Raw genomic sequence first — 14,202 nt, 5'->3', positions numbered from 1 at the left:
AAAAACTGGAGACTTCTCAGTAGGTGGGGGGTTTGGCCACCGGCAGGGGCCGCCCCTAGGCTGTAATTGGTCTTTAGTTTTTTTGTGCCTAGCGTCCTTCTCCTGCAGGTGGCGATATTACCCTACAGTACATGATCTCCGATCTGTTCCCTGTGTCCTTCAATGAACGGGAGAGAAATAGGATTTTATGTTCACTAAAGCTCCCAGATAACATTTGAAAATTTCAGTCATTTCAGGGGGTAAAAAAAAGTAGCTGCTTAACCGCTGATGAGAGCCCTGACCTCATCATCATCGAGCCTGTCTGGGATTACATGGAGACGGAAGGATTTGAGGCAGCCTACATCCACAGACGATCGGTGGTTAGTTCTCCAAGATGTTTGGAACAATGTACCTGCTGAGTTCCTTCAAAATATGTGTGCAAGTGTACCTAGAAGTATTGATGTGGTTTTAAAGGCAAAGGCTGGTCACACCAAATATTAACTTGATTTGAGTTTCTCTTCTGTTCATTTACTTTCCATTTTGTGAATTGATAAAAATAAACTAAACACCTATTTCTGAAAGCATTCTTACTTTACGCCATTTTTTTCACACCTGCCTAAAACCTTTGCACAGTACTGTATTAAAAAAAATGCAAATTGGCACTGAGAGATTTCTCATGTGCATGCAAAAATACACAAAACTGGTAGCTGCTTAATCAAATTAAAAGTAGTATCTATAAACACAAGCAAATTATCAAAAATGTATCAAATAATTATAAAAATTTACTCAGAAAATTATATAAAATTTACTGAAAAATAAATCATAACGCCTAGACAAACACTGCAGAAATTACCTGTCTTAAAAGTCTTGGGGATGTATGCTTATTAAAAATTTTAACAGCCACATCTTTGTGTTTATATACAGCTCTATAAACTGATCCAAAACCGCCATCACCTGCAATAATAGACAATTCTATAAGATTAGTGAGCAAAAAAGAGAAACAGAAAAGAAAGTGAAAAATTAAGTGGTCTGGTATTAAATAACATCGAAAAGGACACTAACCCAGTAAAAACTCAGCAGACTGCTCAAATTTCAACTCCTCGCTGTTTAACATAATATTTCTGGGCAAATCAGCCAAAACAAGGTCCGGTGCAATCTGAGAAATAGGAATTGTAGACCTTGGATCTTCAGGATTCACCAGTAAGTCTCCTGTCAAATTAAAACATCACACTTAAGTTGATAAAATCTTACTTTTATATGCATTCAGATATCTTTCTTTCTTAATGACCTGTAATCATTTTCCGGATGATATAAGTAACATGCATATCATAAGGGGCAATGTAAAAATGTATGTATATTTACAAATTGCAGCAACCCAACAGCAACGGATCACCTAAATTTACAAGTGTACCTTTATAAAAAATGTAAAAAAAACAACATACTGTAGTTATACTAATGTTAATAGTGCTAAAACATTTTATTCTACAAGTCTTTCTTATTATTTTTCATAGCTGGTAAATATATACTTTCAAGCACTTTTTCCAATGTCTGACAGGGCAGGAGGCTGCAGAGGATCGCAGCCCAGGGAGTCCCTACACTTTTCTCCATGGGGGGGTGGAATGGGGGAGGGATTCTGTAGGTAACCATGTACCACATGCTGGGGGGGTGGTGCACAGTACCTCTTTCTGGCATAACATCACTGGTTGCCAGGAGCAGGGTGAGATGCCAGCCAGAGCACCTCGCTCAGCTACTGGCAACTAGCAAAGTCAGTGAGCTGGGTGAGACGCTGGGCTCAAAAGGATACACGACACACAGAAAATCAATCAAAGCTGTAGGATAGTCCTATATAACCCCTTCCACCCCCAGCCTGCCCCAGATGTGTAGCAGGCCGTTTATGGGAGGGTCTCATGGCTTGTGATATACTATAAGAACCAGATTTTATAGGAAAGCCAAAAATCCTGTTTTATTGATTCTTCTTTACCGGACACAGTTTTTTCTTCAACGGAGTTAACATACAAAGCAGCTGAACAGAGGGGCAGACAACACAGCAAGCAATGGCTAACAGGCCTGTGGAAACAACTAATCTCAACGGGGAACCGGAACAGAAGTGGCCCATATATTAGAGGGCTATCTGAAGGACCCTGAGGCTGCAGCTAGAATCTGCAGAGGCCTCAGCATCCACTAGGTAAAGCTTAGCAAAAAAGGTGGCAGCCTTAGAGATTTAAGCTACTAAACACCTGGTAGACTGAGCCCTTGCCTGACTGTCAGTTTGCCATATCCACCTAGCAATAATGGAACAAAAAGCTGGCTGCAGCATACGGGGTCCCTCAAGAATGACAAAGAGGGAGTCAGACTAGCGGATGGAAGCTGTAGCAGATAAGTAAACTCAAACAGCTCGAACCATGCCCAAACAATAGAAATACATTTATTTAGGATGCTTTGATGCCAGACTAGTTTGCCAAATCCACCTAGCAATAATGGAACAAAAAGCTGGCTGCAGCATACGGGGTCCCTCAAGAATGACAAAGAGGGAGTCAGACTAGCGGATGGAAGCTGTAGCAGATAAGTAAACTCAAACAGCTCGAACCATGCCCAAACAATAGAAATACATTTATTTAGGATGCTTTGATGCCAGACATAAGGATGGCAGGCCAATGTCCTGGTGAGGTGGAAGGCAGAGACCACTTTAGTACGAAATTAGGCCTTAAGTCTTATCCTTGTGACTAACCATAAAAGGTTATTTACAAGTCAAGGCTGCAAACTCAGAAACACTTAAAGTGACATTAAACCCGCAGATTTTTTAACATAAACCAATACTGTAATCTGTGCCTTACTGTAATCCATGGTAGTTTCCCTTCTCTTTGCTGCTCTTCCTTTTAAATCCTCATGTCTTCTCATGCTTGGGGAGAACTTCCCTTTGCAGCTCAGGGCCTCTTCCTGTAGTGCTGGCTCAGGTTACAAACCTATACAAACCTATACACAGACACCATATATCCATTCCTGAGACAAGGCAGTCTGCTGCAAAACAGAAGTTCTGCCCAGCATGAGAACAGATACAGATTTAAAAGGAAGAGCAGCAAAGAGAAGGACAGATGCATCATGTGATTTGTAGTTGCACCATAGCTGGAGGGCCAAAGGTTCCCACCCCAGATATAGGACATGGAAAATAAAAAGATAATTACATTCATATGATTTATTATTGCCCAATTTAAGACCATTTTTTTTTTAGTTTAGAATAATGTGGAGAAAAATAGAAGTGAGGGGAATTGGCAGTAAAAGTACGTTTCTAAGCTGTTTTTTATGGCAATTTACGTCCCAATTCAAAAAATATTCTCAATTTCTGTGCAGTCACCAGGCAGGCAAAAGTTGGCTGCAGTAGAAAAAAGATAGCATCTCAGAACATTATTGGCTTGCCTTCCTCAGCTTTTGCTTGAAGATCAGACAGTAGAATTCTTTTGTGCTCTTGCCCATCATCAAAGCTGTATAACACCCATTTTTTCAGCAGAGTTTCACCTTCTCCAGAAATATCTGTTTCCAGCAAACCTGGAAACCATTCCTCCAGGAGAGAATCAATATGATCCACAACATGCCCCAGCAAAATACAACCTAACAATAAATAAAAAGATACAGATTAATGTTTAAAACAACACACAGGCTTTTTAACAAGTGTAAAGAATACATTCCATGAGAACATGGTAACTGGATTTGAGGGACTGAGGTAGGTTTCATATGAACTGCAGAAGCCACTTTTCAGAATTGACTGGCCACTCTTATTACTTCTAGCTATTCCATGACCTAGATAAATAAAAACCTTCACAGATCTAACTCAAAATATGTGCTCACTGAAAATACACAATATTTTCCCTTTATTCCATATATATCACCCTAAGTATTTTCATTCCACCAATATGCACGTACATGACTGGTATTTCATAGATTCATGGTTTACCTTTTCTGCCAGATGGAACAGTGATTTTCAGTAAACTGTTTGGAGTGCTGTGTAGACTTGCAGCCTCGACTAAACAGTAAGCTTCCGGCGACCAATTCAGATAGATACCCTGTCTCCAATACATCCTGTTGGGACGCTGTGCTCGTTCTGTGGTTCCAAAAGTCACAATACAAATAGTTTTTTTACATAGAGTATAGAGAACATTCACGTTAATGTAAATTTGCATGGCCGAATACATTTAACACAAGAGGTTCAACAGTACTTTTCCTGTCACTGACTGTCCACCTCAATGTAGGATGTTCATTAGTGCAGCAGTATGGTGGTTTCACTTGATATGAACGCTGTACATTTATTCTACCTTCTTGCATTTTTATTCAAGGGAAATATAATTTCTACCCATTTCCTCTATTAATAAACCTAGTGAAGGCAAGTTTTCCATTCTTGTTAACGGTATTCACATCTCTGTATCAACAATGCACTTAAAGAAGAATACCGAGAAAATTCAGAACCTTACCCATGCAGTGGGGCTAGTTCTGCATTGTAAAGCTTGAGTGCTCATTTTGTCTAGGGGATGCAATTCAAGGAGATTTACTTGCCTGATCCTCAAACCCTGCGGGGTGCTAGACTAGTCCCCGTAACCTCTTCTCCCCTGGGCTCCAGTAGTCTAAGGACCGCTGACATTATCACATCTAATGCAGGCCCACTGACCCAGGGACATTCCATAGCCAAAATGAAGGGGGGAGAGAAACAAGTACCGACCACCGCAGGACCAAGGAGCAGGTTAATAATACAGCTTTATTTGACTCCCCTAGACACAACAAGCACTTAACCCTTGCAATGCAGAGGTATGTGATTTTCCTGGAGTTGTTAAGTGCATTGTTAATACAGAGATGTGAATAGGGCCTATGTAAAAATACCGTTAACATTAATTATTATGAAACACAAGCAACACCTGGAAGCAGGTCTGCGAAGAGTAGAAGAGTATGCAGAAATGAAAATATGTTCATTGACTATAATGGCACAGATCGTATCCCATATTTATGGTCTTGTGATTTTTCTTTCAGTTTCCTTTCCTTTTCTGCATACATATTTTGGTTACGTGAGCCCTCTACCCCCCACTTTCATTCTAATTACAGGTTTCCTTTAACGGAGTTGCAACATCAAAAGTCGAGGAAAAAAACATCCACGGAATGTTTGTAAGCACACAGCACCAGAGCAGAAGAATGAAGTACAAAAATATAAATCAAGATAGAACCCTGGATAACATTTATGTAGTAAGCACATATGGCTGTATGCCAAATATCACAAATGCCAGCCCTGACCAAAACAAGTGTTTGATATACAAAAAGTAAATCACTAACCTCTGCCACAAAGCATGTATGAGGACACTTCCAGAAGTCTGGTAATGAGCCGAGACCAGAGGCCCATGGGAAAGTATGACATTTCATATAATCGTATGATGATTTCTGAATTTTCACAATGAGGCAGTTCTATCACAGGCCGGTGATCTGATAAACTATAAAAGCAAATGACACCTTTATACAGTTGTTAAGACATGAAAGCCACATATGCATGTAGTCAACTGTCTGTTTATAACATTTCCAACAAAATGCATCTATTAGGAGCTTCATTTTAAAGCGTATCTAAACCCACAAACTAAAACTGAATATTTTGCAGCTTACCAGCCCTTAGATGAGGTGCCTACATTCATTTTCTTTTTCCCTTTATTTTCACTAGGTAATCCTGCAAATAACATAATTCCTGCCTCTGGGTGGCTACGTTTATTCCTCCACTGTTATCTATGGAAGAAGCCATGGCTGCAACACAGGCTAGACTTTAAACATGTTTGCCTGCGTTTATGTCTAGTATAGCGTACTGGGATTAGTAGTTTACAAAAGATAAATAAAGTTGTTTGTGCCTTTGTTAAGCTTAGGGAAATAAGAACACTGCATTTCTGGTAGGATCAACATATGTTTCAATACTTTCTAAAAATGTTCTTAACCATCTCCTGTCCAACGGCCGGACGGGAGCCTTATATGAGCAGATCTCTTCATCAGCTTCTCTGGGGGTCCCTAGGTGACATTAGGGGTCTTAGAGACCTCTGATGTCTCCATAAAGAGGACCTGTTATTTGAAATGGCTATCACATAGGGGGTTTCTTAGCCAAAGTGTAAAAAAAAAAAATAAGTTAAAAAAAATTAAAGCATAAAAAAAATAAAGCTAAAAAAAAGTGAATTTTTTTTTATAACACAAAAAATAGTTGCAATCTGCATCGCTCCCGGTCCCATAGAACGGGGAGGGGATCGATGAATGGAAGTTCGTCGACCTCCTCCCCAGCTCCCCGCGGACACCAAGGAGGGGCAACGGAGCCCGGGAAGCACGGCGGCGGTGTCCGGCGGGGTGGCCCCTTCTTCGGGACACAGAAGCAATCTGGCGACAGGTAAGTCGCCAGGATCGCTTCTGTTGTAAAGCCGACAGTCGGCTCTACAAGTTTAAACAGAGTCCCGGCGGCAAAAGTGGCCGGGAGTCTGTTTAAACAGCCCCGATGCTGGCGACGTACACTGTACGTCGTCAGTCACGAAGGGGTTAAAGTCTCCTGCCCCGCCACATACACATGCGTCGGGTGCGCCTATTGCAAAAACAACGATTGCGCCCATTACGCCGCACACGGAGTGAGTGCAATAATGTTAGGGCCATTAATTACAGATGACACTAAACTGATGAGCGGTAAAAGCGTTTAAAGCATCGCCTATGGCCAATTTTGGGTGTGGTCGTTTTCTGTGATTTAACGGCTTGACATGTTTGGTGTCTATTTACCTGACATGACCCTGTCTTTTATGTTTTACCAAAAAATTGGGGTGATAATAAATGTTTCATAACATTTCATAAAGTTTTTTCAAATTTAGGGTAATGTTTTTAGGGCTGTTAATCATAAAAATTTTCGTGTTCGATTAATAAACATTTTTTTTTAATTGATTAATTATAACGCACATACAGATCCAACTACATTGGCCTATACACATACAACACAGCAATGAAGTAATAAAATGAACTAGGATCACACTAATCAAGCACGTTATTAATCTCTTGTGCCCACTCAATATGGCCGCCACTTGAGTGGGGCAATTCAGAATAATAACGTGCTGGATTAGTGTGATCCTAGTTCATTTTATTACTTCATTGCTGTGCTGTATGTGTATAGGCCAATGTAGTTGGTTAAACTTGGTAGTAACACTAGGTAGTAACCTCACAGTTCAGAAGTCACCACACAGATTGTGAGTAATATCAGTATTGGAGTTATAAATTAGTAGTAATTACACAGTTCAGTAATCCACAGTATAGGGCAGTGTTCCCCAACCCCCGGTCCGTGGACCGGTACCGGTCCGCAGATCAAATGGTATTGGGCCGCACAGTCTCAGTGCGGTCCGGTCATGCAATATATGGCAGTGCACGGTCCCGATGTTCCCTATTATAATCTATTTCTCTGTTATGTACTGCTATTTTATGTAATTAGAAAAGTGAATTATAATGGGGAATATTACACTGTAATGTTCCCTATCATAATCTATTTCTCTGATTAAATGATTACAGGTAGGCATGTGATCTATCAAAGTTTGAGACTACGTTAGAATGTGTGACCAGTGACGTGGTCACACATTTTAACGTAATCTCGCCCAGTTTTTCGGTGGTGGAATAGGTGAAGAATTCCAAAGCTTTCATTTTTTGGTGTAACTGTATTTTATTTTGAAGGCATTTTTAAATACAATTAAATTAAAATTATATTTTAGATTGTTTTGATTTAATAAACAATCAACGTCCCCCCTCAGCGGGCCACGGTAAAATTATCAAACGTTGACCGGTCCGCGGCGATAAAAAGGTTGGGGGGCACTGGTCTAGGGTATAGGCAATAATCATCAATGGTTATCTCCATGCATTTATAGCATAGTCCAGTATACCTCATAGGAAATAAGCAGCAGGCTCTATTAGGAGTCCCCACTAGGTGGTGCTGTTCCCTAAGCAATCCCAGTCCACCTCTAGTTATAACGATCAGGATAACGTTTGTAACAGGACTGAAGGTAGGGTCAGACGACCCAGGCTACTTGTGGTTTCTGGATGTCAGCAGAGTGAGACAGAAACCCACGATGCAGGAGGGGTTGAGCTGGAGACTGAGAGCGGCGTCTTCAATGGTGGAGAGATCTGTGACAGCAGGAAAACCAGCACAGCATGCACTGCACTATAGAAGGATGTCACCGGACTCCTCCCACCTTCCCTTCGGTAGCCTACGGAGCCACTCGGGGAAGGGGGGGAGGAGTCCGGTGGCGTTACGGACATCCCGGAAGTCGGCAAAGAGGTGAGTAACGATCAAAAAAATGTTAATCAAAAAAATTTACGATTAAATCGAGGAATTAATCGTTAATTTCCGCAGCCCTAATTTTTTTGTTATATAGAAAAAATAAAAGCCCCAGTGGTGATTAAATACCACCAAAAGAAAGCTTTATATGTCCCCAAAACAAATGGTATAAAATTTGTTTCAGTACAACGTTGCATGACGGAATAAACGTCAAAGAACCAAAGCACTGAATACTGAACAATGGCCAAGCCAGGAAGGGGGTTTAACACCCTGGTCTTCAAGTGGTTAATCTATAAAAACAAAACACATGCAGGCACCACATAAGGTAAGCTGTAATATATTAACTTTTTGCTTTTAGTTTTAGTTATAATTTAAGTACAACTTCTGCATATTTTCTACCATGGGTGTTACACACCTAATAAATGACACAATTTCAATGACTGCTTAAGATAAATAGGTAGTCTATGAGACAACAAACAACCATTAACAATTAAAACCCACTGGTTGCAGTCGCACATTACCGAAAATCTCAAGAACAAACAAAACCAACATTTAAAATTTAAAAAAAAATAAAAGACAAAAAACTCTGAAAGGCCAAGGTGTTTATTTAAGGTGGGTAACACAAATATAAAGATATTTTTTAAATCAGGCAGGTAAAAGTAACACAAATCTAGCCAAAAAGCTCAGCATAAACACACAAATTATAAACAATCCAACCTAAACTTAACCTCTTCAGTTTAAACCGCTGTTTAAAATGGTACTGGGATAGGGATTATGTGTTCCAGCTCAGTTTTAAAATGGCGGCGGCAATCAGCAGCTCCCACCTTTCCCAATGGAAAATGAAGGCTGGAACCGCCAGCTGTCCTTACCTCTGTTTGTGACCTCTTTTTGTGGTGAAACATGTTAGAGCAGAGCAGACCTTGAGAGGGACTGAGCAGAATCTTGTTGTAGTCAAAAAAGTTGTTTTTATTGGTGTTTTGGCATCAGAGTATGGCTCTTTGCGATTTACAGACTGAATACATTAGGAGTGTGGAAGAGCTCTATGAGCGAGCACCTGATCTCTCTCTGCAATGTGTAATTTTTAAACATCGGGAAGGACTAGTGTTATTTTAATTTTCTCACATGCTATTAGCTGTCTTTGACAGTCAGGAACCTGCATTTTCCTGCAGTAGGAATCCCTAATCTGGCATATACAAGTGATCGCTGTCACCCATTCAAGTTAATGATCAGGTGACAGCAGCTGCATGTAAATGCCTGCACACCACATGCAATATGTTATATGATTACATTTGGTTAGGAATCGCTCTCCCTGGACGCATCGATTGTGAATCCAGGGAGAGTATTTTCTAACCGCATGTAATAATATCACATATTATTACATGCGGTATGAAGGCGTTTACATGTAGCTACTGTCACCTGATCATTAACTTGAATGGGTGACAGCGGCCACTTGTAAACGCCAGATTAGGGATACCTGCTTCAGGAAAACGCAAGGTCACGATGCAGGAATCACTAATCACACATAAACCTACCGATATGAATGGGGCCTTATTGTGAGTATATTAGTGTCCATAGTGTCCAAAAATATAAGAAAAAATAGACTAAACTCAAAATATTCTCATGAAAGGCTGTGGTGTTTACTTAAGGGCTAACCCAAAGATATTCATTAAATGAAAATGCCTAGCCATAAAGCTCAGGATGACCACATAAATATAAACAACACAAGAACTCAAAATTAAAGTTGTCCCTCTAGATCCTTGGTTCTCAACTGGTGGGTCGTGACCCAAAAGTGGGTCGCGACCCGTGTTCAGTGGGTCACGGCACGCTTTCCACTTTTCTAGTTGAGAGGCTCCTCAGCCTCCCCCTAGCGCAGCACTGTCAGTTCTCACACCAAGCAGCTATTCATGCTGCCTGATGCCAAGTGTCAGCTTGAGGTGAGGTGAGGTGGGGTGGGCTGGGGTTATGGGCAGCAAGGGAGCTCCATCCATATGTGCATTGCTTACAGAACCCTTGCATTTCCCGTAGAGATGCCTGGACCAGACTGACGTCACATTCTGGCTCCCGGCACCTCTGCAGGGCACAACTGGGAGCTGTACCAGCAATGCACATATGGCCCGTTCACACTAGTACAGTGCATTAATCGCACAGTCCCGTTCTGTTGCATTGCCATTCATATGAATGGCACCCCAAACGCACCTCCCACCCACAATTTGATCGGCTGCAACGGAACGTGCGGTACCACAATGCTGTGCGTTTCACTGCGGTGCGACCTGGGTATAGGTTGAGAACCACTGCTCTAGATGAAAGCCCTGCCAGCTGACCAACTAAACTGTAGACTAGAAAGGCTCCCCAAGCAAAACAAAATATTTTCTCTAACCAAACAAGAAAAACATAAAGGCCAATTTTCAGACCACTAATCCCACATGTCAATAGGAAAACCTGAAAAAAAAAGATCAGAACAGATTCCAAAATGGACATGTATTTCTGGAAGGCCCCAGTGCATTTCCTGACTTATTTGTATTTTTGATTTATGTAACCAAGATCCCCAGAAGCTAACCATATGATTCCAGGGATAATTCCAGGAAAAACATTAGCGTAGTATGAGGGAAAAGAAATCAAAGAAAGAGTAAATCCTTTTTTTAGCTCAGAGAATAGGTATTTTATTTTTATTTTACCCAGAGTGTATAATCAAAATAGGAGAGGTCACCTAAACATTAAGGGCAGTACTAGATCTTTAAGGTCTCTCCAACATAAGCCCCTAATCCCTGACCAAAAGATTAAGGCATGGCCAAGTATCCAAACCCTGGTTTCACCTAGAAGAGAACACAGTAAAGATAATGAGAGAAGGGCAAAACATATAACTTAACTGCCGTGTCATCTAACAATTTTCATGAGGGCGAATCTCCCTAATAACTAGAAATAAATGGTAACCGCATAAATTTATAAGCAGCCTTTGTAGCAGGGTGCACATGGGAAGGCTTACAGCAATACAAAACACAAAAAAAGTCCCCAGCACACCTGCCAGCTAGCCTGCAACAAAGCAAAGTACCCTGTCAACAGTATGCGTTAAACAAACCTTTGGCCAAAAATATGTAAAAGCCGCATTGCCCTGTCAAGGCTCCTCTGTGAAGTGTGGTCCTAACTCTTTTTATGAGTCTCCATTTTAGAGCATATTAATGCAGTCGATAAATTAAATGCAGGTGTACCTGGAGGTTGCCTACTCCTCCTCAAAAGGTGCAGGGACACACTGGAGGCCCAGCAATGCAAAATGCATGCTGGGGCCCCCAGTGCGTCCCCACATAAATAGACTAGTCAGATTACTTATTTATAACAGCACTGAAATATTTAATAAAAGTTGTCACAATCAATGTTTGGGTTGCTTTTGATTTAAAGCGGAAAAACCCCCTAAAAGAATATAAAGACTAGTTGTGCTAAAATACCTGCTTGGAATGAGAAGCTGGTCTTCACCAAGGGGTAAAGCAATCTGGAACTTTTCCAATAGCTTGAAGTACTGAGACATGTAGTTTTTAGGAAACTTTTTTTTCTTGGAAAGAAATATATATATACACACACACACATATACATACATACATACATACATACACACACACACACACACACATACATCATGACAGTTTTGCAGTTATTTCTATGAAACTTACAATAATGAGAAAATCAACAAAAATACATTTCAGTATTAATCACCGTTATTACTGAACGGTTTTCAGTGCTGAAAAAGCTTGACTGACAATTACTCCTTCATACAACACAGAATTTCACATATATGTTTTTCGATACATCTAGAGTAATCTTTTGGTCAAATTGAGTAACCACTGTGCCCAAATGTTTTTTTTTTTAAATACTACAATTTCCCTTAAATTTTTTGTTCGAGAACATTGCAAAAAAAAAGAAGAAAAATGGCCAGGACAGCATGAAAACACCCAAAATGACCCCTTTTTGGAAAATAGACACCCCGAGGTGATCTAATTTTTGCCACATTTTTTTGGAAATAAAAAGACATGCTGGTATTGAGATGGTTAAAACTGGAACTTGGTAATGGTGCACAAGATACACTAAATGTTCAGGTCATACACATAGGGAGGAGGTGAAGGTAATGTACAGATGTGCAGTATAAAGGAAGGTGAAGGGGGTTAAAGTGACATTAAAGGCTCAAATTTTTTCCCCCAATGCTGCTTGAAGTACTTACCTTATGTGATGCCTCTTGATGCGATCATCTTCCTTCCACTCGTTTGCCACAGTTCCTCCAGCGCTGGTGCCGCTCTCCGATCCAGTGCAGACTCCTATGTGTCCTATGGAGTCTGTCCTGCGTGCATGCTCCTGGCTGCGTGCTTTCACTTACACTCAAGCAAAACAAATGGCAAACGCACTCATCAACACATAACCAGCTTTCAAGCAAGGTGCACATGGAAGGGCTTTATACAGTACAACAGCAAAAAGTTTCCCAGCACGCTCACAAGCCCACAAGCCAAAAAAAAACCTGTCTAAACACTAAGGTTAAAAACAGAGGTTTTAGATACACTGTCTCTCCTCCTCTCCCCTCTGGTAATATTGAGTGTGCATGCGCACACACACACTTCCTCGTGCACGGCCATTCCGTAAGCTGGGTTCTACAGCCGGGAGTGAGCGGCACAGACAAGTTATTACCTATTTGCCAACTTTTTTATTTTTTTTAAATGTTGGGGCACAGATCAAGGGTTACGAATGATTATAAGCTTTATCATTTGTGGGTGCTGCTGCAGCTTTTTTAATCAGAGACTAATACATTGTTAAATATTTTGTTCCCGTTCTCTCCTTTGTTGTATGAGGAAGGGAATGGCTTGGTAATGAAAGCATTGCCATGTGATTGGTCATCAGAGCCATAACAAACACACAGCTGGTCCAATCAGCTCTTTGCCTGCAGCCGATGCTCTCCACAGTTTAATGTCACAGCAGGATGTACTGGAACATTCAAGGAGGACGTACAGGTGCGTCTTCCCAGAATAACCACGCCAACTACTGTCCGTTTATATACAGTGGCCAGAAAGGAAGTGGGTAAGCTGTGAAGTACACCACTAAATTTGAGTTTGTTCATAAGAGTTAAAGCAAGCTACTGCAATAGGACATTAATGCATCACCTGTGCCATGATTTTACAAAGCCATTGAGGATCCACAAAATACAGGTCTTGAAGCTGAAGAGCAGGATCCTCGAAATGCAATAGCACCCCTATGAAAATATAAGCATCAACATCATCAATTAACATTCAGGGTCCGCAATAATTAGTACAGATTAAGCAGAACGCTTGTACACATGCAAAAACAATAACAGAATAGAAAGGCAACGTAGTAATGAATAGCATGTTTTCATTAAGTTAATTTTTTACTACTACTAGTTCTGATAGTAAAATGTGGTATTCTGAACAAATGCACCTGCATTTTGTGGCTTATAGGAATAATTGGCTGTATTTAGAATATGTATGGTGAGTTTAAAAAAAAAAAAAGCACAACAAAATCACTGTCCGTTGCTAAAAATTAGAGATGCCTAAACACCTAAATGAACACTCAAGCTGCATGCACAATTGGAACAAAAACAATGTACACAAAATAAAAACCCATAATAACAATTCCTGGCCCAGCAGGTAGGCAAGTCTTTAAGTTTTGAAACCATGCTACGTGCTTTAATTACTTGTATTTCTAAAAAGAAACACTCAGCCTAAGTTTTGAAATTACGTAAGGGAAAATGCATCCTTTGCCGCTCTAAAAGCCTGTAGAAGTTCAATAAGTACATAATATAAACTGCAATATAGCGAAATACTCTTTAGTTCAGAAAGTACAGAGTCAAGTATATTAGAAATGCTGATGGTACATGCCACTAAAATTCAATTACCATCAGGCTGTGTTTACTGGCTAAAAGTTCAATTCCTACA

General features: G+C 40.5%; 1 protein-coding gene across 1 annotated transcript in view; it reads right to left on the bottom strand.

Moving 5' to 3' along the window:
* LRRK2 (leucine rich repeat kinase 2) overlaps window positions 1–14,202 on the bottom strand; it is a 149,608-nt gene that overhangs the window by 45,705 nt on the left and 89,701 nt on the right. The window contains exons 35-41 of the mRNA XM_018552518.1: window positions 13,410–13,502; window positions 11,719–11,902; window positions 5,290–5,444; window positions 3,929–4,075; window positions 3,394–3,585; window positions 1,042–1,188; window positions 833–933 (exon numbers count right to left, since the gene is read on the bottom strand). Coding sequence (XP_018408020.1) covers window positions 833–933; window positions 1,042–1,188; window positions 3,394–3,585; window positions 3,929–4,075; window positions 5,290–5,444; window positions 11,719–11,902; window positions 13,410–13,502 — 1,019 coding nt within the window. The remainder of the gene's footprint in view (window positions 1–832; window positions 934–1,041; window positions 1,189–3,393; window positions 3,586–3,928; window positions 4,076–5,289; window positions 5,445–11,718; window positions 11,903–13,409; window positions 13,503–14,202) is intronic.

This window comes from Nanorana parkeri, unplaced genomic scaffold, assembly GCF_000935625.1.
Source record: "Nanorana parkeri isolate BGI_ZX_2015 unplaced genomic scaffold, ASM93562v1 scaffold90, whole genome shotgun sequence".
In the NCBI taxonomy this organism is placed as follows: domain Eukaryota; kingdom Metazoa; phylum Chordata; class Amphibia; order Anura; family Dicroglossidae; genus Nanorana; species Nanorana parkeri.
Note: the sequence above shows the minus strand (reverse complement) of the source record. Positions and strands in the feature narration are given on the sequence as shown.